The sequence below is a fragment of the Neofelis nebulosa genome, chromosome 14 (assembly GCF_028018385.1).
Source record: "Neofelis nebulosa isolate mNeoNeb1 chromosome 14, mNeoNeb1.pri, whole genome shotgun sequence".
NCBI lineage: Eukaryota > Metazoa > Chordata > Mammalia > Carnivora > Felidae > Neofelis > Neofelis nebulosa.
Genome location: NC_080795.1, coordinates 44,916,447 through 44,943,097, shown reverse-complemented (window position 1 = coordinate 44,943,097; position 26,651 = coordinate 44,916,447). Strand labels below are relative to the sequence as shown.

At 36.5% G+C, this 26,651-nt stretch overlaps 1 protein-coding gene and 1 long non-coding RNA gene across 2 annotated transcripts in view; one reads left to right on the top strand and one right to left on the bottom strand.

Moving 5' to 3' along the window:
* The window catches only part of LOC131494364 (uncharacterized), a 48,957-nt gene extending 48,527 nt beyond the window's left edge, over positions 1-430 (bottom strand). The window contains exon 1 of the long non-coding RNA XR_009253344.1: positions 357-430. This is a non-coding gene — a long non-coding RNA (uncharacterized LOC131494364). The remainder of the gene's footprint in view (positions 1-356) is intronic.
* Positions 1-26,651, top strand: part of STK3 (serine/threonine kinase 3) — a 285,970-nt gene that overhangs the window by 65,392 nt on the left and 193,927 nt on the right. The window contains 2 exon segments of the mRNA XM_058698688.1: positions 18,362-18,526; positions 19,037-19,204. Of these exon segments, the coding sequence (XP_058554671.1) occupies positions 18,362-18,526; positions 19,037-19,204 (333 nt within the window).

Here is a 26,651-nt window from a genome sequence, read left to right as displayed (position 1 = left end):
GAATATAGAAACCAGCCTCAGAGATCTCATGTTGTTAAATATCTGGAATAACCTTTAGCATTTTTAAAGTTGATCAGTGGTTTGTGCTTTATACAAACCTTTTTTTCCAGGAACTTCCCCACTTTTTGGTATCAACTTCAAGTTTATTGTATCATTTTCAACTCTTGGTTATAAGTTATATAGAAAGCCCAGCCTAAATTGGCTTACGTCACAAGGGGAATTTATTTGCTCATATTACCAAAAATCTTTGCAGAGCTAGTTTTATGCATGGCAGATTCTGGGTTAAAGGAATTACTTGAATTCACCTTTTTATTCTGATACCTCTGTATGGAGTCTAGTCTCACACAAATTTTTACCTTATTGTCGCAAGAGGGCTGCCAGCAGCTACTGGGTTATACTTTCTAGCTGAAATCCAGCAAGCAGTCTTGTGCTTCACTGCTTCTGAATAGGTCATGTGTCTGCACACATCATTGTGATGTGGTAATTGGCTTAGACCTAGGTTTGTGTCTAACCTGGAGCTAGGTTGGAGCTGACTATTAGAAATACATATTCTGAGGATGGGGAAGTAGTGATTTCCCCTGAAATTTGTTAGCAGGAGAAGGGTGAATGTGTATTAGAATGGCAATATGTAATAGATATTTGTATATATTTACTAAAACTAAAATCAAAACAAAACAAACTATGTCAGGAATAAAACACAAGAAAAAAGGGGCACCTGGTTGGCTTAGTCAGTTAAGCATCTAATTCTTGATCTCGGCTCAGGTCTTGATCTCAGGTAGTGAGTTCAGGCCCCACATTGGGCTTCGTGCTGGGTGTGAAGGTACTTTAAAGAAAAAAGAAAAAAACAACCCCACACACAATAAAAAAATTGAAACAAAAACAACCCACCTCTAAATAACTCCCAAAATGTAGATTAAAGGTTAAAAGACGTTTTTGGTGACATTTGGGTCAAACTGTTGGGTCTTCATCCCTTTCTCCTTCTGTCACAGTAAAGGATGGAAAGATTGATATTTTCCAGGAGCCCGTTTCTGCTCTGTCAGGAGTGAATGTTTGCTGTAAGACTTCTCCCGGAAACTCTACTTATCAGGATTAAAGACTCATAGTTCCTTATTAGGCCAGGGTGGACTGACCCTGTTAGTAGTTCTGGTGTCCACGGCCCCTTTTCTTACAAGGATTTTCTCACCCTGAGCAGGTAATAACTGTCTACAGCTGCACAAGAATTTTAGGAGAATTAGTTCTTTTGTATGGAAAGTGATTCTTGCTCCTTTTTTGGTATATACCATAGAGTGAAAGTGAGTTCTAAGTATATTTCACACATGCCTCTTAAAGTTCCAAGCCACAGCATTAAGATGACCATGTACTGTAGGATTAGACTTTTAGAATTTTTCATAGCAATCATGTGCCAGGCCTTAATCTCTGATTAAACACATCATACACATTACACTCCATTACATTTTTTCTAAATCTTTTGATTGGATTATAAACACTTTCCTTTATGATTTTTCCACATTACTATATAGTTCCTCCAATAGACTTTCTCTCCTACCTTAACTAAGTAAATTAACCTTACAAAGGTATTTTCTTGGCTGCCCTTATTGGTAAACTGCCCAAATGTCACCTTAGTTGCTGTTCTTCTTGGCATTTCTCCCAGTTCTGTTTTCTTTTCATCAGTCAGGCCCACCTTCATACACTTTATTTTTATATTGTACATTCCTTATTCCTTGCCTGAGTGGACTGCCTGTCACTGCCAGATCTGTGGTTAGCCCTCCCTCCCTGTCTTAAACCTGACCCTTAGCACACCATGACAATGGTCATTTGAAGTGGTGTGGTTTGGTGGAAGCATTCCTGGAGGTGGAACCGGAAGACCAAGGGTTCATTCCTGCGTTGTTACTTGGTAGCTCTGTGACCCTGGGCACATTGTGTAACTACTCTAAACCCAAGATGCCTAAGCCTAAAATGGACCTAATATCATATTACATTCCTTACCTACCTCAGTATTTTGTGAGGAACAAAGATGATGAGTGTCAGAGCATTTTGTAACCTGGAAAATTCTATACAAACTTAATTTACTGTTATCAAGGCAAAAACTTTAAAAATGGCATATATTTTTTAATTAACTAATGATTTAAGAATTTTATGATATTTGTTGAAATAGTGAATATTCTCTAACATTAGAAAAATATACTAAAAAATTATTGTGTCTTATCCAGTAAAGTTTTGGTTAATTTTAGTAAATCAAGAGATGTACATAAGTTAATCTTCTAGAAAATTGGAATTTAGCTCTTTAGGTAGAAAATCACTAATTTTAACGATTTTAGATGAAGAGCCTTTAAAATTTTATAGCACTGTTGTCTGTACTTTTAACGAGAATGTGTGAGCTCCTCCCCCCTTTAATGATATAAATTAAGGAAAAAATGCAAGTAATATGAGTAGATTGTAAAAATTTTAAATAGTATGGAAGAGGAACTCAGTGTCTCCTTACTCATCCCTCAGTTTTACTTCCTTGAGGTAATGTCAGCTAATAGTTTCTTGTGGGTCTTGCTAGCACATATGTATGCATACCTTATTTTACTTGAGGGATTCATACTATAGATGTGGTGTTCTATACCTTGTCTTTTTTTTTTCTTTAACTTCTGATATATCTTAGAGATCTTCCCATACTGGTACGTGTGTGTATGCAGCAAAGGTCTGTGTGTATGTAACGAAATGTATTTTGGGAGGCAACTTGAGTGGCTGTCGGTTACGTGTCTGACTATTGGTTTCGGCTCAGGTCATGATCTCATGGTTTGTGGGATTGAGCCCCTGCATCGGGCTCTGGGCTGAGAGCTCAGAGCCTGCTTGGGATTCTTTGTCTCTTCTCTCTCTGCCCCTCCCCCACTCATGCATCTGCATGTTCTTTCTCTCAAAATCAATAAACTTAAAAAAATATTTTTTCACTATTTTGGAGAAGATGAGTTCCAACTTTTCAGTTTTTGTTATAGTCAGAGTGGCAAGAACTCTTGTATTTGTGTATTGGCAAACTTATGTTGTTATGTCCATTGGATACATCCTGAAACATGGCATTACTGGGTTAGAGGGCAAGTTCATTTTTTGTTTTTTAATTTTTTTTTTAAATTTAGTTTTGAGAGAGAAAGAGAGCGTGAGCAGGGGAGCAGCAGAGAGAGAGGGAACATAGAATCCGAAGCAGGCTTCAGGCTCTGAGCTGTCAGCATGGAGCCCGACAGAGGGCTCGAACCCATGAACTGTGAGATCATGACCTGAGCTGAAGTTGGACACTTAACCAACTGAGCCACCCAGGTGCCACAGGTTCATTTTTTTTAAAGTTTATTTATTTATGATTTTGAGAGTGAGAGTGCAAGTGACGGAGGGGCAGAGAGAGAGCGAGAGAGAATCCCAAGCAGGCTCCATGCTGTCCGTGTGGAGCCTGATGTGGGGCCCGAACCCATAAACTGTGAGATCATGACCTGAGCTGAAGTGGGATGCTTAACTGCCTGAGCCACCCAGGCGCCCCACCCCCTAAGTTCATTTTTAATAACAAATTTTTTTTTTTTTTTGGTTGAGAGACTGCTGCCTAAGCCATATATAACTTCTTAGCGCTGAGGCAATTTCAGTTTGAATTATGAAGAAGTATGGGTTTTGCTTTCGGTGCCTTCCTGGTTCACTGCATGCTGTGATACTTCTTCATCTTCCCTACTTTTGTCTAATTTTGCGTAAGGTATTCATTATTAATTCTACCACAGAAATCTACATTGGGATTTTAAGCGAGTTGCATACCTGTTAGCTACTATAGCTGCTGCTGCTGCTACTACCATAAATGATTTCATTATTATCCCCACATTAGCTTTCCACACCAGTGGGCGGAGAGTTTACTATCAGAGTTGTTTTTCCTGAAAGTTCAGATGTTTGTATCATTGTTTCACTTAAAAATTTGTAGATATGTAAAGCAGAGTTTGGCCCTAATCTACCCTTGCATTTTGCACTGTTTTCCCATACACATTACTCAAACACAAAGAGCCATTCACTAGTATTGAACTTCATATATTTTTATGCCCATTGCCTTTACACCTACCTAGTATTTCTTTCCCTCTTTGGTCACCAGACAAACTTTGTTCTTTCTTCAAGAGGCAGCTCAGAAGTCACCTCCTCTGTGAAGCCTTACTGGAGTAGGGAGAATGGTGTGGTGAGATTATCAAGGCCGGTGGGAACTGTATCATTCAAGGCCTTGAGGGTTAAATTATATGGTTTGGATTTTAAGAGTACTGTTTGTGATGCATCATCAGCTTTGGGAACTGCTGTCCTGGAGTGCTCCTATAGCTAATCCTGTTGTTCCAGGTATTCCTTAATATTGTAATTCTTTGTTCCTGTGCCCTTCCGTTTCCACTCAATTATGAGCACCATGAAGGCAAGGGCTATGTAACAGGCTCTTAGTAAGTTCTTGTTAGTGCCTACCTCCTCCAGTTGTGTTTAAGTATCTTTAATGTAGCTGGCATAGTTAAATCTCAGTTAAGTGTAAGCTGTTTTTGATGTTGCCCCCTCATCTGTGGATAGGTAAATCCTGACTTGGGGAATATAGGGTGATTTCTTGAAAGAGGTGAGATTTGATCCAGGACTTAAAAGACTGTGTAAAGATTACATAGGTGGGTTTTCATCAAATGGTTTTCAAGACTTTGTGAAAAGTCACTGTGAAAATTGAAACTTAAAATTTTATAATAATATATAGTTAACTGTCTATGGCACTTGAAAGATGAAACTATGTCACTTTTTTTTTTCATTTCCTTAATAGATAATAGGTACTAAATATGGAATTAACGTATTATTTTATATAAGTAAGTATGTCAAAAAGGTGGGGTTTAGGTAGGATTGTCGAGTCATTTTTAGAAAATTAAAATTCTTAATTTTGTATGAACTTACAAAAGCTCACTTGAATTTGTTTTTACTGACACAAAAACATTAAGGCAGTATGTATATTTTAAAACAGCTTGGGCATGTGCCCTTGAGACAATTTGCTGGGTGCATTTTTATCAAAACCATATACACAGTGACATATTAAATGTATCATATTATTATACTAATCATATGACTCTAGAAACAAAAGTAACCAGAGGACTAAAGCCTATCAAAACCATCTTTTTGTTTTTGTACAATGAGATTCTTTTTAAATTTGCCAGTGAATTCATACCAGTATTGAAACCAGATGTGGACTTCCGTCTTTTAATGTATTAGCTCAGCTATAAAAGTCTTATTTTGATCCCTGATTACTGAGTATTTATTTCATTCATGGTTTATTATATCTCTCCCACTTTTATTTATTTTTTTAAATAGACCTATAAAATATTCAAGTGATTTTAAAATGACATTGCCCCATTTATATAGTGGTGAAAATCAAATTAAACCTGCATTGTATTAAAGGTAACATAATTAAATCCATAAATGGAGTACTCTGTTGATAAGATTTTTCATTGGAGAGGATTTTGACAGATACCACTAAATGAAGTGTCAGCCGTGGTTTGAGAGTGGATCTAAGAGTTTTCTATCTTAGAACTGAAATCTGACATTAGTTAGCTCATTTTGTATAAGTTAAGATCTTCTCTCCTGTGTGTGTGTGTGTGTGCGCACGTGTGTGTGTGTCTGTGTGTGTGTTTCTTAGTGTTTTTATTGTAAACCTGACCATTTTGAAATTGATGGGTATGGTCTGTCTGAACTGTTAAAAAGTCTTTATTACAGAAATGAAAATGATAGCACTTTAAATTTTATTTAGTGATGGGAATAAGTAGTTACCTCTGTTGCCAAATAGAATTCTAGTCACTTTGGTAACTGGTTAAGTTTCTATAAAACAAAATTTCTTAACATATTTAAATGTCGTTTAAAAACAAAACTTTTTAGGAAAATGACTGTCATCTATCTGCCTGCCTGCCTTCTTTCCTGTCTTTATAACAAAATAGTTTTTCTAAGGATATGAAATAAACATCTTGTTTAAAGTCTACTGTATAGTGTCCATTAAATAAACACAAGTTCCTATCTCATTCTTCTCTATTAGGGCCAGAAAATGCTTGTGAAATGTTGATACAGATACTGCTTTTATCCACAGTTCGTTTAATACCATTGACATTTAAAAGAGACCAGGTAAATGTTTATTCTTTCAAATATGCTAAGATTTACCTGCATTTTGGCACTTAGAAGGCTGAAATTTGGCCCATCACTTTTTTGCCATTTTTCCCATCTTAATGGAAGGGGGAAGAATGGGACTTACTTGATTTCTGAGTGCCATTTCATAACTATTATTCTTCAGTTAATTATTTGAATTATTCTATTGAAAATTTTCCTTTTTCTCGATGGTGAACTTCTTTTTTATTCAAAGCCTAATTTTAATGCCACTTCTCTTTCTTCCCTAATTAATTGCTCTCCACTCTGGTCCCATTTCACTTTGAAAGTGTTTTTTATAATAGTTTCTGAGTTTCTGTCTTTCATGCTAGATTGGAACCATATGAGGTTAGGTTAAAGATTTTTTATTTCATTTATTTTTTTAAATATTTAAAATTTTTAAGTTTATTTATTTTATTAATTTTTTTCATGTTTATTTATTCTTAAGAGAGAGAGAGAAAGAGAGACAGAGAATGAGTGGGGGAGCGGCAGACCGAGAGAGGAGACACAGAATCTGAAGCGGGCTCCAGGCTCTGAGCTGTCAGCACAGAGCCTGATGCGGAGCTCGAACTCACAAACCGTGAGATCATGACCTGAGCCAAAGTTGGACACTTAACTGACTGAGCCATCCAGGCGCCTCTGTTTATTTATTTTTGAGAGAGAGTGAGCTGGGGAGGGGCAGAGAGAGAGGGAGACAGAATCCAAAGCAGGCTCCAGGCTCCTAGTTGTTGAATTCAGAAACAGTAAGATCATGACCCAGCCAAAGTCCAACACTTAATCCACAATCCACTGAGCCACCCAAGTGCCCCAAGGTTAAAGATTTTTTAAATTCAGTGCAGAGTAGATGCTCAATAAATGTTTTTTTTTTTTCAGTGAATGAATGTTATCTAGGGTTTTTGGAAAATACTTCTGCATTCTTAGATCACTTTTATGCATGCTTTATATTCTTCCTGTCTGCCATACATGTGCTCTTATCCTTGGCAACATTGTGATCGATTTTATAACTGATACTTCATTGTTTTAATTTGCTTTTTTTTTTTTGATAATTAGTGAAGTTTGTTATTTTCTGTGTATGTTAACCAGCTCTATTTTTAATTTTTGCGTATTTGTGAGTTGTGTATATTCATTTATTTACCTACTTATTTGTTGGGTTTTATTATTTTTCTGAAAGATTTATGTGAGCTCTTTATATTCTAAATAATTCTGTACACTAAATATCTTAGTATATTTTCTGTGAATATTTTTCTAAGCTTTCTAAGCTTATAGTATTTATGTAAACAAAGCTAATAAATTCTCATAATTTTTGCTTTTTCGATTAGAAAGCATTCTTTCTGCCTACTGATTTGATACTTTGAATGTCTTCTATTTTTATTTAAATAGCTTAAAATTGTTTCAATCGTTGATCTATATGTTTGTTTTAGTGGTATTAAGCATCTGTTTTCCATAAAGTACTTATTAAGCCACCTATAATGTCCTCAGTTAAGGTTACTTTTCAGGCCAGGGGATCCACTTACTCGCAGAATTTATTAACAGGTATACTTGTTTTGTTTGGCAGGCACAGCATTTAAAATAATTTACATTAGAATGCTCCGATGAGGCCTGCATTTTGTCTTGATACTCTGGGCTGATACTCGGTTTTACTGCTTGTGTATGGCTGGTATCTGTCCTTAGTTTGTTAACCACTTGTACTATGGCTGGCAACCGTTCTAATTAGACATTGCTTTAGCTGATTGTCAAAATATTTTCAATATCATCTTTGGAGCAAGTTTTGCAATTCTGTTTTTTTCTTTTTTGGGGTATATATATATAATTTATTGTCAAGTTACCTAACATACAGTGTATACAGTGTGCTCTTGGCTTTGAGAGTAGATTCCAATATTTAATTGCTTACATAAACCCAGTGCTTATCCCAGCAAGTACCCTCCGCAATGCTCATCACCCATTTTCCCCGCACCCCCCATCCCCTTCCAACCTCAGTTTGTTCTCTGTATTTAAGTCTCTTATGGCTTGTCGCCCTCTCTATTGGTAACTATTTTTTTTCTTTCTTTCCCTTCCCCCATGGTCTTCTGTTAAGTTTTTCAAATTCCACATATGAGTGAAAACATGTATCTGTCTTTGACCGACTTATTTCACTTAGCATAATATCCTCCAGTTCCATCCACACTATTGCAAATGGCAAGATTTCATTCTTTTTCATTGCTGAGTAGTATTTCATTATATCTATATACCACATCTTCTTTATCTATTCATCAGTTGATGGACATTTGGGCTCTTTCCATAATTTAGCTATTGTTGATAGTGCTGCCATAAACATTGGAGTACATGTACCCCTATGAATTGGCACCCCTGCATCCTTTGGATAAATTCCTAGTAGTGCTATTGCTGGGTCATAGGGTAAATCTATCTTTACTTTTTTGAGGAAACTCCACACTGTTTTCCAGAGCGACTGTACCAGTTTGCATTCCCACCAACAGGGCAAGAGAGTTCCCCTTTCTCCACATCCTTGCCAACATCTGTTGTTTCCTGAGTTGTTCATTTTAGCCACTCCGAACGGTGTGAGGTGGTATCTCAATGTAGTTTTGATTTGTATTTCCCTGATGATGAGTAATGTTGAGCATCTTTTCGTGTGTCTGTTGGCCATCTGGATGTCTTCTTTGGAAAAGTGTCTATTCATGTCTTCTGCCCATTTCTACACTGGATCATTTGTTTTTTGGGTGTTGAGTTTGGTAAGTTGTGTATAGATTTTGTATACTAACCTTTTACCTGATGTGTCATTTGCAAATATCTTCTCCCATTCCATTAGTTGCCTTTTAGTTTTGTTGATTGTATCCTTTGCTTTGCCAAAGCTTTTTTATCTTGATGAGGTCCTAATAGTTCATTTTTGCTTTTGTTTCCCTTGCCTTCACAGACATGTCAAGTAAGTTGGTGTGGCGAAGGTCAAAGAGGTTGTTGCCTCTTTTCTCTTCTAGGATTTTGATGGTTTCCTGTCTCACATTTAGGTCTTTCATCCATTTTGAACTTATTCTTGTGTATGGTATAAGAAAGTGGTCCAGTTTCATTCTTCTGTATATTGTTGTCCAGTTCTCCCAGCACCATTTGCTAAAGAGACTGTCTTTTTTCTGTTGGATATTCTTTCCTGTTTTGTCGAAGATTAGTTGGCCATATATTTGTGGGTCCGATTCTGACTTTTCTATTCTATTCCATTAGTCTATGTGTCTTTTTTTAGTGTGCCAATACCATACTGTCTTGGTAATTACAACTTTGTAGTATAGGCTAAAATCCGGGATTGTGATGCCTCCTGCTTTGGTTTTCTTTTTCAACATTACTTTGGCTGTTCGGGGACTTTGTAGTTCCATACAAATTTTAAGATTGTTTGTTCTCCCTCTGAGAACAATTTTGATTGGGATTGCATTGAATGTGTAGATTGCTTGGGGTAGTATTGACATTTTAACAATATTTGTTCTTCTAGTCCATGAACATGGACTGTTTTTCCATTTCTTTGTGTCTTCTCCAATTTATTTCATAAGCTTTCTATAGTTTTCAGCATATATTATCTTTTACCTCTTTGGTTAGGCTTATTCCTAGGTATTTTATGGTTCTTGGTACAACTGTAAATGGGATTGATTCCTTGATATCTCTTTCTGTTGCTTCATTATTGGTGTATAGAAATGCATCCAGTTTCTGTACATTGATTTTATATCCAGCGACTTTGCTGAATTCATGTATGAGTTCTAGCAGCTTTTTGGTGGAGTCTTTCAGGTTTTCCATGTAGAGTATCATGTCATCTGTGAAAAGTGAAAGTTTGACTTCTTCTTTGCCAATTTGGATTCCTTTTATTTCATTTTGTTGTCTGATTGCTGATGGTAGGACTTCCAACACTATGTTAAACAGCAGTGGTGAGAGTGGACATCCCTGTCGTGTTCCTGATCTCGGGGGGTAAGCTCTCAGTTTTTCCCCATTGAGTGCAGCTCTCTGTTTTCTTATATTGCGACCCTTTCATACATAATGATGTTTTTGACATCTGTCTGTGGTGTGATAGAAAGAGTATAGGCAATAGAGCCAGAAGACATGTGGGCTTTGCCTCTTTGTAGTTGTATGATACTTGACCACTTTATTTCTCTGAATTTGTTTCATCTAAAAAGGGGATGATGTGTTTCTCTTTACTTAATTGCGTTGTCATGAGACTCATAAAATACTCCTTATAACTATAAAGTAATGTAAAAAATTAAGACATTATATCTTTGTGTTCTAGAAAATGTTACTGTTTATTGTTTAAATGATTAAAAAAATTTTTTTAATGTTTATTCATTTTTGAGAGACCCAGAGAGACAGAGCGTGAATGAGGGAAGGGCAGAGAGAAAGGGAGACACAGAATCCGAAGTAGGATCCAGGCTCTGAACTGTCAGCACAGAGCCCGACCAATATGGGGCTCCAACTCACCAACCATGAGATCATGACCCGAGCCAATGTCGGACGCCTAACCTACTGAGCCACTCAGGCGCCGCTGTTGTTTAAATGATTTTATTGAGGGATAGAAACCCTTCATTTTCATAATTGAAGTTAAAAGGCTTAATGTGTAGTTACCTCATTTGAGCTTTAATATTCAAATGGATTGTTTAAATAATACTGTACTACAAATGACTTTAAATTAAGATGTATCCATGTACTAGTATGAATGATTGAATACTGTGTCATTTTTTGATTAGGGCAGCATATGAAGTGACCCCCTGAGGTAAGGGGGAGGAGTTTATTACAAAGAGAGAAAAGCATAATGGAAGAAGGACTTTATAACATTTATACATTGCTTGAGGTCTGCCCTCTCCATCTTTGACAATTCTGGGCCAAATACAGGCTATGCTCTAAGGTAATTGTATAAGCTTTATAAGGACTGAGACTGTCCATGTTCTCACCTTTAACACCTAGCACCTTTAACAGAGTCTGTATGAGAGAGCCAGTGAAGTAGATATTTGTCAAAAGAATTTAAAAAATGGATGTCCGAATTAGTGTGAATTTATTCATCTGTTAAGAATATGAAGATATTTTGTAAATATGTTATAGAATCATGGAGTTGGAATGAACCTTTGAAATCATTTAGTAAAGTTAGACAGTTCTTGAATCAGTATAATATCTTTGGCAAATCTTTAGTCTTGCTGTGGATTTGTCTAGTAGCAAATGCCTTACAGCACTGAAATCAGGCAGCTCTTGAGACCTCGAAGTATGTAGCAGATCTTACTCCTCAACTTTTTTCTCGTATAGCTCTGAAATACAGGGTTCAGAAGCAGAGATAACAAATCAGAGTTAATGAAGGGTTAGTGAAATAATGGAATGGTTGGAAATAATGGAATGTTAAGAGGATAAAAATTAAAGTCTATGTAGCTGAAAATGTCAACATTGAAATGATTAAACATGACACAGTTTTATGGACTGTTTTGTAGTACCCCCAAGCTCTTTCATTTTTATACCAGGAGTGGTAAGAGGGGAGAAAACCCAGGCACATAGGACAGCACCACCACCTTGTACACCTTGGTCACTGTGGTGGCCCTAAAGAACACTCCTACTTCCCACTCTCCCACCTTGGCTGTTAACTGCTAACTTAGAAAGATTGAAAATGTCAGATGTGTTGTATCTCCTTTCTTTTTGTGACTACGAGTCTGTATCCATTCATTTATTATTTATGGAGTGCTAACTATATGCTAGGCATGGTTCTATGCATTGTGGATACATCATCAGTGAAAAGAACAAAGATCCCTGCCCTTGTGGACCCTTTCTCAGTGTGGTGTTGTCCAATAGAAACATAAAATGAGCCACAAATGTAATTTAACATTTCCTAGTAATCACATTAAAAAAAGTTAATAGGTGAGGTTAACTTTAGTAATATATCAAATATATTAATATATAGCACCAATATTATAATATTAAATAATATAACATAACAGTATCTTAATATTAATGACTTATGCTAAACATTAATAAGTTTATGATATTAATATATAAATATCATTTATAAGTGTAATCAACTAAAAATTTTTTCTTTTAAAGCTTATTTATTTTGAAAGAGAGAGAGTGTGGGGCGCCTGGGTGGCGCAGTCGGTTAAGCGGCCGACTTCAGCCAGGTCACGATCTCGCGGTCCGTGAGTTCGAGCCCCGCGTCGGGCTCTGTGCTGACAGCTCGGAGCCTGGAGTCTGTTTCCGATTCTGTGTCTCCCTCTCTCTCTGCCCCTCCCCCGTTCATGCTCTGTCTCTCTCTGTCCCAAAAATAAATAAAATAAAAAAAAAAAAAAAAAAGAAAGAGAGAGAGTGTGTGTGTGCGTGCATGCGCAAGCCAGAGAGGGGAAGAAAGAGGAGGAGAGAGAAAGAATCCCAATCTGCACTGACAGTGCAGAGCCCGACATGGGGCTTGATCACACAAACCATGAGATCATGACCTGAGCTGAAATCAAGAGTCAGATGCTTAACTGACTGAGCCACCCAGGTGCTCCTAATCAATTTAAAAATTATGAATAAGATTCTTTACCTTGTCCTTTTAGTACTAAACTTTGAACTTTGGTGTATATTGTACATTTATTGCACATCTTAGTTAGGGTAGCTATGTTTCACACGTTGGGAGCTACTGTATTGGGTAGTGCAACTTTAGAGCATAGTGCTTCCTTTCTAGAGCATAGTGCTTGACCATCAAGTCAGACTGTCTGGTCTAAGATAGAGAATAAGTTCCTGGTAGTACTAGAATTTTCAAATAACCCAGACTCCATATCCATGGCCTATGAAGCCTTGTGCTTTTACATGTCTCCCAGATCTCATCTAGAACTACTGTTCTTCTGACTCACTAAACTTCAGCCTTTTTTCTTGAACTCAAATGTAGGAGACTTTTTTCCTGAATCATGGTGTTTCTTGTTTCCTTTGTGTGGAATGTCATATTCCCAGATAGCCAATCACATGTTTAGCTCTCTTATGTCATTTAAGACTTCAGAAATGTCTCTCAGGCTTTCTTTGATGTCTACGCTAAAGAGCCTTTCTCAGTCATTCTCTGTCAATAGCTTTGTATTTTATTGTCCTGATAGTAATCATCACTGATATTTTCTTGCACTATCCTATTTTCTATCATATTATCATCAAATTATCCCTTCCTCGTAGAATATAAGTTCCATGAGAGAAAGGACGCTGCTTGGTTTATTCACTGTTGTATCCCCAGCAACTAGTGTAATTCCTGGCATGCTATTGGTGTTTGATAAGTATTTATTGAATGAATAAAGGGCATTCTGGATCAGGTATCTTGTACTAGAGTGGATTTATCAAGTAAGTCACATTCTTACATTACCACTGAAGAGTGTAGGATTGAGAGTTGGTTTAGGGTAGTCTTAAGAGTGTTTTAATTTGGAAAGGATTAGGGCAAGTTGGGACCTCAGAGGTTAGGGGAAGGAGGTCCAAGTTGTTTGTTTGTTTGTTTTGATAAAACTAATTTATCCAAAGCCAGCACATTGTTCAAGTACTATAAATAGACATGTACAATACATTTATGATGTTATATATTAATGTTATATGTAAACTGTCTCCCAATTTGTTTAGGAATTTTCACGTCAGGGTTTTGTGTAATGGAGGTGAAACTGACATAGCATAAAATTAGCCATTTTAATGAGTGGTATGAGTGTATTCACAATGTTGTATAATCACCACCTCTGTCTAGTTTCAAAATATTTTCATCACCTCAAACTCAGTAAGCCATTGTTCCTTGTTTTTCCTATCCTGCCTCAGCCCCTGGCAACCACCAATCTGCTTTCTTTCTCTGAGGATTCACCTGTTGTGAATATTTCATATACATGGAGTCATATATGTGCCCTTTTGTTCTGACTTCTTTTACTTAGCATAATGTTTTTAAAGTCCATCCACAATGTAGCATGTATCAGGACTTTAATCCTTTTTTTATGGCTGAGTAATATTCTATTGCATGTATATACCATAATTTGCTTATCCATTCATCTGTTGATAGACATTTGTATTGTTTTAACCTTTCAGCCATTGTGAATAGTACTGTTATGAACATTCCTGTACATACATTGTTTGAGTACTAGTTTTCAATTATTTTGAATATATACCTAGGAATGGAATTGCTGGGTCACATGGTAATTCTGTGTTTAATTATTTTTAACTTTTTGAGGAACTGTACATTGTTTTACATGGAAGCTGCACCATTTTACATTCTCACCACCAGTGTCCAAGAGCTCCAGTTTCTTCATATCCCTGCCAACACTGTTTTCTATTTTTTTACTATAGCCACACTAGTGGGTGTGAAATGGTACCTCATTGTGGCTTTGATTTGCATTTCCTAATGACTAATGATGATGATGTTGAACATCTGTCTTTTCATATATGGCCATTTGTATATCTTTTGTGGGGGAAATGTCTAAGTCCTTTGTCATGTTTAAATTGAGTCATTTGTTGAGTTGAAAGAGTTATTTATATTCTGGATACTAGACCCTTATCAGATGTATGATTTGCAAATATTTTCTCCCATTTTGTAGGTTGTCATTTCACTTTCTTAATAATATCCTTTAATGCACAAAATTTTTGATTCTGATGAAGTCTAATTTATCATTTTTCCTCTTGCTGCTTGTACTTTTGATATCACACCTAATGATCCATTGCCAAACCAATAGCCATGAAGATTTACCCCTATGTTTTATGGTTTTAACTCATAGTTAAGTTGTTGATCTGTTTTGAGTAAACTCTTATATATGGTGTGAGGTAGGGGTCCAACTTCATTTTTTTGCTTGTGAATATCCAGTTGTCCCCAGGTTGTTTCTTAATGAGACATGAGCCACTGTGCCATTGGTGGCAGTTGAAACTTCTTCCAATAGTTATTTTCACATTCTACATAGTCTTTATATATGTGTGTGTGTATAAATATATATGAATAATTATTCAAGTATAACTAACATACAGTATTATGTTAGTTTCAGTTGTACAATATAATGATTCAACAATTCTACACATTTCCTGATTCCCCACTGCCACCTCCCCTCTGACAACCACCAGTTTGTTCTCTGTATTTAAGAGTCTGGCTTTTTTGGTTTCTTTTTTCTTTGCTTGTTCATTTGTTTTGTTTCTTAAATTCCACACATGAGTAAAATCATATGGTGTTTGTCTTTCTCTGACTTATTTTCATTTAGCATTATATACTTTAGGTCCACGTATATTATTGTTGCAGTTGGCAATATTTCATTCTTTTTTATGGCTGAGTAATATTCGTGTGTGTGTGTGTGTGTGTGTGTGTGTGTGAAAGAGAGAGAAAGAGATATGAATGGACCCAATGCTACAATAAACATAGGGTTGCATATATTTTTTTTAATTAGTGTTTTCATTTTCCTTGGGTAAGTACCCATTAGTGGTATTACTGGATCATATAGTAATTCTATTTTTAATTTTTTTAAAGGAACTCCATACTGTTTTCTACAGTGGCTGTACCTATTTGCATTCCCACTAACAGTGTATGAGGGTTCCTTTTACTCTACATCATCACCAGTATTGTTATTTCTTGTGTTTTTTATTTTAGTCACTCTGTCGGGTATAAAGTGATGTCTTATTGTGGTTTTAATTTGCATTTCCCTGATGATTAGTGATGTTGAGTATCTTTTCATGTGTCTGCTGGCAGTCTGTATTTCTTCTTTGGAATACTGTCTGTTCAGCTCCTCTGCCTATATTTAATTGGATTATTTGTTTTGTTTTGTGTGCGTGTGTGTGTATGTGTATGTGTGTGTGTGTGTGTATGTGTGTGCATGCGCACGTGTGTTGGGTTATATAAGTTCTTTATATATCTTGGATATTAACCCCTTATTGGATATATCTTTTGCAAATATCTTCTTTCATTCAGTAGGTTGCCTTTTTGTTTTGTTGATGGTTCCTTTTCTCTGCAAAAGCTTTTTCTTTTGATGTAGCCCCAATAGTTGAATTTTGCTTTTGTTTCCTTTGCCAGAGGAGACATATCCAGGAAGAGGTTTCTATGGTGATGTGAAAGAAATTATGTACTGTTTTCTTCTAGGAATCTTATGGTTTCAGGGCTCACATTAGGTCTTTAATCCATTTTGAGTTTATTTTTGTTTATAGTGTAAGAAAGTGGCCCAGTTTCATTCTTTTGCATTTATCTGTCCAGTTTTCCTAGTAACATTTGTTGAAAAGACTGTCTCTTTCCCATTGTATATTCATGAGTCCTTTGATGTAGATTAATTGACCACAAACATGTAGCTTTATTGCTGGGATTTCTATTCTATTCCATTGATATATATGTCTTTTTGTGCCAGTACCATACTGTTCTGATTACTACAGCTTTGTAGTATAATATTTTTATAATTTTAATTTGTACTGTGTCTTCCTTTTATCCCATTGTTGGGTATTTGAATTTTCCTTCTTTTCTTCTTTTTCAAATAGAATAGTGTCCTCTATCTTTGTATAAATTGGAACTCCCCTCCTCCCATCTTCCATCAGCTTATGTTCGGGTTATATTTGCTGGTTGTACTTTTAGGGAGAAGTAGATTTTATTGTCATGAACTTTTATTATTATGTGGGTATATTTAAAATAGAGGCTTTCATAAGTGGCACTTGAGCAAGGCTTGTCAAGAGAGGCATAGGTTATGATCAGACAAGGGCTCAAATCTTAGTTCCATCTTGTATGTGAGGAGAAGGATTTACTGAACCTCAATGCAATAATTTCCTCATTTGTCAATTGCTGGTAAAAATAGTATATATCTTGGAGAGTTGTCGTAAGGATAAATAAGATAATGCATGGAAAATGATTAGCATAAAGGCTGGTAGAGATCTGGCTCTATTGCCATAGCTACTGAGAATGTTTCCTTTCCCACTTCTTTCCTTGACCACCTTTTCTTCCTTCTCCCCTCTTATCCTCTCCCTGATAACCTTAGTTTGTGTTTCCATTTTCCTAGTCTTTCTCTGGTATTTTCATTTTTGAGTTCTCATTCTTATGGCCAGAAATCCAGGATTTGGGTGGGTTTAGACATGACTCGGTTAGAAGAGGAGGAGTGGTATGGGCATAATCACTTCATGCAGGAGACTCTTGGCAAGCCACCTTTGTTTCCTTTCCTTTGTGTAAAACTGTTGATTTTCTTTTTCATCAAGAATTAGCAACATCACAGAGAAGAATGTCTGAATTTACTTTCAGGACAAGTAGCTGTGATATTGCTACCTCAGTGTCAGAAGATGTGGGAAATAGTGATTTCTTAGGGTCACAGTGATTTTTGGGAGAGGCTATGTGCTTTAGGAATGACATCACTAATTTTTTTTTCCAATATATGAAATTTATTGTCAAATTGGTTTCCATACAACACCCAGTGCTCATCCCAAAAGGTGCCCTCCTCAATACCCATCCCCCACCCTCCCCTCCCACCCCCCATCAACCCTCAGTTTGTTCTCAGTTTTTAACAGTCTCTTATGCTTTGGCTCTCTCCCACTCTAACCTCTTTTTTTTTTTTTTTTTTTTTTTTTCCTTCCCCTCCCCTGGGTTTCTGTTAAGTTTCTCAGGATCCACATAAGAGTGAAACCATATGGTATCTGTCTTTCTCTGTATGGCTTATTTCACTTAGCATCACACTCTCCAGTTCCATCCACGTTGCTACAAAAGGCCGTATTTCATTCTTTCGCATTGCCACGTAGTACTCCATTGTGTATATAAACCACAATTTCTTTATCCATTCATCAGTTGATGAACATTTAGGCTCAACAATAGCCAAATTATGGACATCACTAATTTTAAGGAAAGGGCAAATTTAATATTGAAAAAATTTTTCATCAATAAAACATGTAGTAAGAGTGACAAAGAATATTTGTGAGGAAAAAGAAGTTCCCAGTTTTTTTTTCAATTTTTCAATTTATTTATTTTGAGAGAGAGAGAGAGAGAGAGAGAGAGAGAAAGAGTACGTGAACAGGGGAGGGGAAGAGAAAGGGAGAGACAGAAGCCCAAGAAGCTCTATGCTGTCAGTGCAGAGTCTAATGTGGGGCTCGAACACACGAACCATGAGGTCATGACCTGAGCTGAAACCAAGAGTCAGATACTCAACTGACTGAGCCACCCAGGAATCTCCCCCAGTTCTTTATCTTTTAGCCTTTTCCTAGAGGTTTAGTGGTCATTAGAAAGAAGGATTAGTTACCAATGCTCTTTTGTAAGAGTTTATCTAGCATGGTTTTTCATTCTAGTTTTATAAATATTTGTTTCCAGTTAACAGAAGATGAAATTGCAACTATTCTTAAATCTACTTTGAAAGGACTAGAATATTTGCACTTCATGAGAAAAATACACAGAGATATAAAAGCTGGAAATATTCTCCTCAATACAGAAGGACATGCAAAATTGGCTGATTTTGGAGTGGCTGGTCAGTTAACCGTAAGTGCAGTAATTTTGGACACTCTTTCGGCTTATATGTCCAGATTTGATTGCGACTAAATGTTGATAACTTTTTAGAGGGGGTAATGGGAAGAAATATGTAACTACATTGTTCTTGGGGAGAAGGATCCATAATTTAAGTATTATTTATTACTTTTATTTACAACTCAAGAGATGTTGAATGAATATGAAAAAATGTAATTGAAATGCTTAAACGTTTAAAAAGGAAAGCTATATTGATCCATTTCTATAGCTTTTACTGTTACAGTACTGTTTTATGACTATCTTTAATGACGGTGGAGATAAGTTTCTTGTGGATTCTTTGTTATTACAGAATTCAAAATTCTTAAGAATGTCCTGTCAGAGCTCTAGTTGAAATTCTAAGAAAATAGTCAATTTCAGATACAATCTGTAGTAATTGAGAGTTTCACTATACAGTTTAAAGAATATGTTGGCAGATTTCCTTTGTGTTTTTGTAGTAGTATTTATATCTGTGTAATATTTTTGCAGGATACAATGGCAAAACGCAACACTGTGATAGGAACTCCGTTTTGGATGGCTCCTGAGGTTATTCAAGAAATAGGCTATAACTGTGTGGCTGACATCTGGTCCCTTGGCATTACTTCTATAGAAATGGCTGAAGGAAAACCACCTTATGCTGATATACATCCAATGAGGGTAAGAAAATGATGGTTTGCTAAAAATGTTGATGTTATATAAATTTTGCATTTTTGTAATGTGAGTGTAAATAAATAAATACAAATTAAATAAGTTGATTTGAATTTAGGTTCTGTGCAAAAAACAGTAAAATTATCTGTTAAAGGTTAGCAATATTAACTTTTCTCCCCCCACATCCTTAATTGTGAGAAAAGAAGTGAAGGCTATATGTCCCTCTACAGTCACCATTTTCCTCCCCCCAAACTATACGTGTAAAATAGTCCCTTGCTTTTCAGTAGAAGAAAGGGTTGGTAAATCCACTATATTCTTTAATCCATCCATTGTTTTCTCAGTGCAGCAGTAGAGGCCTTTGAAAAATCATTTCTCACTTTTCTACCCACCCTGTGATTCTACCTTTCTGTGTTTTTGGTTTTCCTTTTTTTCTTCTCTCATCTGAAATTAATATTTAAAAATCATGATTTCTAGTATTGCTATGTACCTGTAAGCATATTAACCTTATTTCTTTAGTTGTCTTAGTGAGAAACTGGAATTCCTTTTTTGAACATTATTATGCACTTCTGTGAACTCCCTTTTCCAGGATGATTTTTTTGAGTTTGAAGTATGTACCTTACATATTCAAGTCTAATTGCCTGTGCTTCAGGGTTTGTGATGATACAGTTCTTAGGTTTTTTCATATGTGAATCTCAATTCATTATTGATAAGTACATCTGTGTTTGTGAACTTATTGCCCTCTAGTGGCTGGAATCACCTCAAGAAGAAAAGATAGAAGAATGAAGAGAGAGAGAGAAAGAGAGAGAGAGAGAGAGAGTGAATGTGTGTGTATAGAGAAGAAAAGATGGCATCAGGCTGACTGGAGAAATGTGTGAAGTAAATAGATGGGAGGAAAGAGAATGTAGTATTTTGGAACATCTGAAGAAGAATAAATTGGAATTAATTTCTGATATACAGTATTGTGGATTGAATTTCAATAATATAAGTAATAGTGTACTGTGCTGAAAATATTTAAAAGTCTGTCTCCCACTTTAAAGAGAATTCTTCGAGTAATAAAATTATATATAATATGTATCATCTTCCTGGTGTATATTAATTTCTTTTACGATGAAAAATAAAAATGACATGAATTGTTCGTTTGCAAAATAATAAAAAATGACAAAGTCAGCATAAAACCAGCAACACAGATTCTCATTTCTTTTCTGATTATTAGTTGTCTTTAGTACTTTTAGTTATGATGTTTTTAGGGTGATCCTCAAACTAGGTGTATTTGAATTTGAGTTAATGAGGTTAACTGAATTACCCAAGGCAACCTAGCCAGGTGCCAGAGCTGAGATTTAACCTATGACTTAGATTATTACTGTTCTGTTTCCTCCTTGTGTAGATCTTATTTTTCTAACCACAAAGATTAACATATTAAATTTGACCCTGAAGTAGTCTGTCTGATAATAAATAATTGTAATATGTGGTTCCTGACTTCTAGGATCTTAAAGTATCATTTGGCAGTTTGAATTAACACATGTGAAATAGCAAAAATATACTCGAAGACAGTATTTCTCTTTAAAATTCTGTCTATCAATCATCGGTCTATCTCACTTTTTTCCTACCAGTCTAAATCCTACTCATTCAAGTCTCAGCTCAGATATTATTTCTATATAGAGCCTTCCTTGGTAGCCACCACCTAAGTAAATTTCTTGTCTTCCTCATAATTTGTATATAGGCAATTCTGGGCTCTGCAAGTTCTTTGGACAGTTTATCAAGTGTCACCTTGTGCATTTCCGAACAGTATGGTTTTAAGTTGCTACTTATGTTATCATTATTTAACTTTTCTCATGTTCGTGAACTGCTTTGTACAAATGAGAGTATGAACTGCAAGTACTGAGAAGCTGTTAAGGTCACGTGGTGGGTACAAGTTTTCCAAAGCTTGCATTTTATCATTGGTGGCAAATACGATAGTTTTCTTGAAATGACAGATTCACACGGTTCATTTTTGAGAAAATGTCAGTCCTGTGTCCAAGTCTGAATTGCCATCGCTTGTCTGTCAGTTGTTCCTTAGTAACAAGTTGCAGCTTGTTTGGCTTGCAGTTCTGTCACACAAGTGCTTTTCCTCTAGATAATCACCGTTCTTCTGTATGCGAGGCAAGTGCTTTGTGTGCATTTCTCATTTTGTCATAAAGAATATTAAAAAGGTATGTATTCAAGGGTAGAATTTTGATAAAATTAATAGTATTTACTGCTCATCAAAGTTTAGTTTGGTGGGAGGTTGGGTGGGAGGAAAAAAGAAAGAGCTGTCCAAGAGAGAAAAAAGGATTGTTGAGGACACAGCCAAAGTTGGAAAGTGAGAATTGTATTGTCACCAATACAGTTCTTTGCTCTAGCCTTGCTCTAGCAGTGCTCAGCAGTGGAGCACAGCACATTATGGCCTTGAGCTCAGGTTTGAGGTGAAATGAATGAGTGTCTCGGAACGATGGGGCTCCAGGGCATTGAAGGATGCTGTGGAGAGAGTTGTTCTGGTGGTTACAATGGGGTATAACCTGAAGAGAGAGGAGAGGGTATAGGAAATGAATGGATCAGGGAGCTAGACAGTGTTTTTCACACTTCCTACATAGCCGTTACCTGGAGAGCTTTGAAAAAATACTGATGCCTGGGCCCTGACCCAAACCGATTATTTCAGAATCTCGGTGTTATTTTCAGTGAGGTTAGAGAGCCAGTAAAGCTGTAGTTAAGGTATAAGAGAATTGGCTGTATATGAAACTCAGATTAGTGAGTGAAATAGTGAAGTTTCCTTTTTTTTAGAGAGAGAGCATGTGAGTGCTTGTGAGTGGGGGAGTGGCAGGGGGAGGGAGAGAGAGAAAAAATCTCAAGCTGAGTGTAGAGCCCGACTTGGGGCTTGGTACCATGACCCTGGGATCACAACCTGAACTGAAATCAAGAGTCAGACGCTCAATTGACAGAGCCACCCAGGCATCCCTGAAGTTTTCTGTTTTTAATTAAACAATTTTCTCACTTTAACCACTCTGTGAAATAATTATGTTTTTTAAGTTTATTTATTTTGAGAGAGAGAAAGTGCAAGTGGGGGAAGGGCAGGGAGAGAGTGAGAGAGAATTCCAAGCAGGTTCCATGCTGTCTGCTCAAAGCCTGACATGGGGCTTAATCCCACGGAATGTGAGATCATGACCTGAGCCAAAGTCAATGCCCACTGACTGAGCCACCCAGGAGCCCCAAAATACATATTTTAATCTCCATTTTAATGAGTGGATTGGGTGAAATGGATACTTAAAGAATTACGTTTTTTGTTAAGATGATACAGTTTATAAATGGCAGAACTGAGAGATGAATTCATGCTAGTCCATTTCTTGCCTTGACAAAAAAGAAATATCTTTTGTGTTTATATGTCAACTCTATGCAGATGAAGGAGTGGCTAGCAAAAATAAAAATCAGCAAACATTTTAATTTCATAATTATAATTATTATTTTAAAATAGGAACCTTCTAAATTTTTCAGAGTGGGAAGAAATATGGGCAAATTTTTCATGTTCCCTGCCATTTTTTTTTTTTTGTAGCAATGTTGGCTTATGAGATTACCAATAGTTTATAAAGTTGTCACAGTGGAATGAGGATGTGAGTGATGGAAAGACCACTGCAACAGATGGAGGCAAAGAATGCTAGTTCTTTTAAGATAAGTAAAGGATAGTATATAATTTACTGCATTTAGTTGGCTATCTGGAACAGGACGCTAGTTAGGATGTGGTAGGCCAGCTTCCCTAGCCTCCACATCCTAGTCCTTCTGCAATTCCCTTTGGCTGTTGTTACAAGATGATAGCCCTTCCCACTATGCCTACCCTCTAGAGGTATGTCATAGGAACAAGGAGGCTGACTGAGTGAACTGGGTGTTGGTTTCCTAGTCTTATTCTCAGACATACCGTCCTTCTAGTATGCCCAGGCTCCAGGCGGCCTGCTTGAGGCCCAGGTCGTGCTTGCTTCGGCCGGCAAAAATTTGGGTCAAGAAGAGATGCATCCATTTTTGATGATTTAGAATGGAGTTGCTCCTGCCTAAATAGCCACAAATTAATATCGTGGCTTTCACTGATTAAGCTTTTTGTAGGACATATGTTTTGAGTGTCATAGCCTGAGGGATATGAAGAACTTAAAGATGGCACTAAATTAGAAAGTGAAAGTGATCAAATTGGAACTTGTTAGTGAATTGAAAATGGGTCTTTTGAAGGTGTTAAGGCTGAGGTCATTTGTTTTATACACTTTGGTTTATCATTGGTCAAAGATTGATGCTTATCTTTAATCATTCCTCAGGGAGAATAAGAAGTATTGGGGATATAGATATTCATGGAGGAATTTCCTAATAAAAAGAGCTACCAAAAACACTGGATTTGTTTGATGGCAAAGGATACTAATTGGTTAGTTTTTATACAGCTTGCTTTCTCTCTCTTTTTAAAAGAGAAACTTGTAGTGTGTACAGATTATATCTTTGCTGTGGTAAGAGTAATAATTACCTGTCTAGTAAAAGGCAATGATGAAATCACATTAAAACATGGAAAGCTTTGTAAATAGGAAAAGGATGAAAATGTGGTTATAAATTTACATCCAGCAAATAGATTAAAATTAAGCAGTAATGACAGATTAAGGAATAACAACAGATGGAAGTAAAACTCAAAATGTTAAATGAAACAAGTTTTATCAAAATCCAGTTTATTTTAAAAAGTTAAATATAAAGAAACTGAATCAATTTTGGTCAGTTAAATAAACAAAGGGATTTAAAATTTTTAATTTTGAATTTGGTTAACCACATACTTCTTTGGAGATCTACCTCTTTCTCAGCTCTCTAGGAAATATAATTACCAAATAATCAGGAAATGAGTGAATAGTATTATTTTTTAAATGTCTGTCCCTGTACCCCACTACCAAACCCAGGCACTTTGTTTCACAGACATCACTAAGACCCTGTTGATTCTTTTAAATACAGTGTTGGTGTTGATTTCTTTTGTTTTACAGTCTTTTGAGTTTGATTACCCATTGCTTGGCATAGAGAAAGGGGTAAGGACAGAAGTGTTTGAGTCAGACTAAGAACTGTTTGAGAGAGCAAGTACTGTGACTGAAGATAGCTTGGCATCAACTGAAGGAAAGAAGATAAAAATCAAACTAAGAATTGTACTGCTACACAACACAACATGAATGCTTATTACCTTTTAAAGATAAAATATAGACATATATTGTATATTTTAGGAAGACTTGTCAAATGTGACTTAAGGAGACAATTGGAGGCATTTAAATGGCAGTTTTCAGGGAATTCAACTTATATACAGCTTGACAATCTGTTTAAGAGTAAATTAGGAATTACTTTAGACTAAAAAAAGATCTCTCTTTGTCTCTCCGTCTGTCTCCCTATATCCTTACATCACTTACTTATGAAGAAAAGAACCCTGTAGATAATTTCAACACGGAAAAGGTACTTTTGATGAATGTTTTTGAAAATGATGTTATCTTTCTTTCCTTAACCTTGCTGTTTTTTACAACTTGCCTCTTTACTCCTACCCCTTTTGGGGAAATAGTGCGTTTTAATATGTGAAATAAATGATCCAGTACATGCAAAGTAAACACAGACATTAGGAAAAAAATCACCCTCTATACTGCATATTAAAAAACAAAACACACAGTAGCTTGCCCCTACCTCAAATCACATGGCACTACTACTTTTACAAGTATACTCCAGGTATACTCCTGATCCAACAAGATTTCTTAAAAAAAAAAAAAAAAAAAAAAAAAAGATATTAAATCTCCATCAAAGGAGTGAAACTGAGTTATCCATTTTTTAGAAATAAAAATGAATCAATGACCTCCTTCCTGTCTAATTAATGATCAAATTTGGCTGAACTCTAGAAGACTAGGCTTGAGGAGGGGTTGTAGTTGAGTAGTGCCCCACCTGGCATATTTACACATCTGCCCTCTCCCAGTCTCTACTGTATATGGCTCAGTAGATAGCTGGCCCGTCTTAGTGTGGGGTGCAGGCACTGCCTCTTGGAAGATTCCCTATAGGCATTTAACATGACGAGCAAAAGACAGGTATCTTCATTTTATTTGGGAGTGGATGAAGGAATATGGGACTGTTAATTCACAGAAACATCCTGGCTGAAAGCCTCCGCCTTAAAGCCTGAGATAGCAGGGTGCAGCCGTTCTCTGTGGTCTGACCCTGTGGATGTGCTGCTCCAGATTCCCCATACGTCTGGCCAGGAGCATGCAGGCAAACCTCACTCCTGCCCTGCCCAGGATGGGAGGCTGGCCTCAGCAGTTTGCCGTCAGCACTCATGTTCACGGACGTCACGTGGCTTAATGGTGAAGCCCAGGTACCCTCTTTTCCTCTTGGCTTTCGTAGCTAAATTTTGGCTTCAATGACTTGTTCTATGCTTACAAGGCTCCCTTTCTTACTTTTTATTTTATCTTTTTACCCCCACAATAGATTCTTAGGGCCGTCTCAATAAATTACCAGAAATCTGGTAGCTTTAAACAACAGAAATGTATTCTTTCACAATCAGGGTGTTCACAGCATTGCTCTCCTTCCAGAGGCTCTAAGAGAGAATCCATTCTTTGCTCTTCTAGCTTTTGGTGGCTGCTGGCAATCCTTGGCGTTCCTTGAATTGTAACTGCATTGTTCCATCTCTGCCTACATCTTCACATTACCTTCTCCTCAAATTTCCCTCTGTCTGTCTCTTAAAAGGACACTTGTCATTGTTTTTAGGGACTACATGGATAATCCAGGGTGATAACCTCCTTTCAGTTCCTTGACATTACATCTGCAACTACCTTTCTTTTCCAAATGAGGCCACATTCAGAAGTTCTGGGGATCATGACAAGGACACATCTTTTGGGGGCTACCTTTCAACCACTACACCTTCTATAATTTTTTCTCTCCTTTTAAATTATATACAGTTTAAGATTAATAGTGACTAATATTAGGATCAATATCTCCTAGTCTTTCTGTTCTCAATTTTTTTATTGTGGTAAAATATACAGAACATAACATTTATCATTTTAATCACTTTTAAGTATACAATTCAGCAGCATTAAGTACACTCATGCTGTTGTGTAACAATCACACTATCCATTTCCAGAAAATTTTATCATCCCAAACTGAAACTCTGTACCCATTAAACAGTAGCTCTTCATTATCTCCTCCCCACAGCATTTTGTCACCATCATTCCACTTTTGGTCTCTATGAGTTTGACTGTTCTGAGCACCTAATAGAAGTGGAATCATGCAATATCTGTCCTTTTGTGTCTGAATTATTTCACTCGGCATAATGTTTTAAAGGTTCATTCATGTTGTACCATGTGTCAGCATTTCCTTCCTTTTTAAAGCTGAATAATATTCTCTTGTATGTATATACCACACTTTGTTTATCTGTTCGTCCACTGACTGACACTTGGGTTGCTTTCCCATTTTGGCT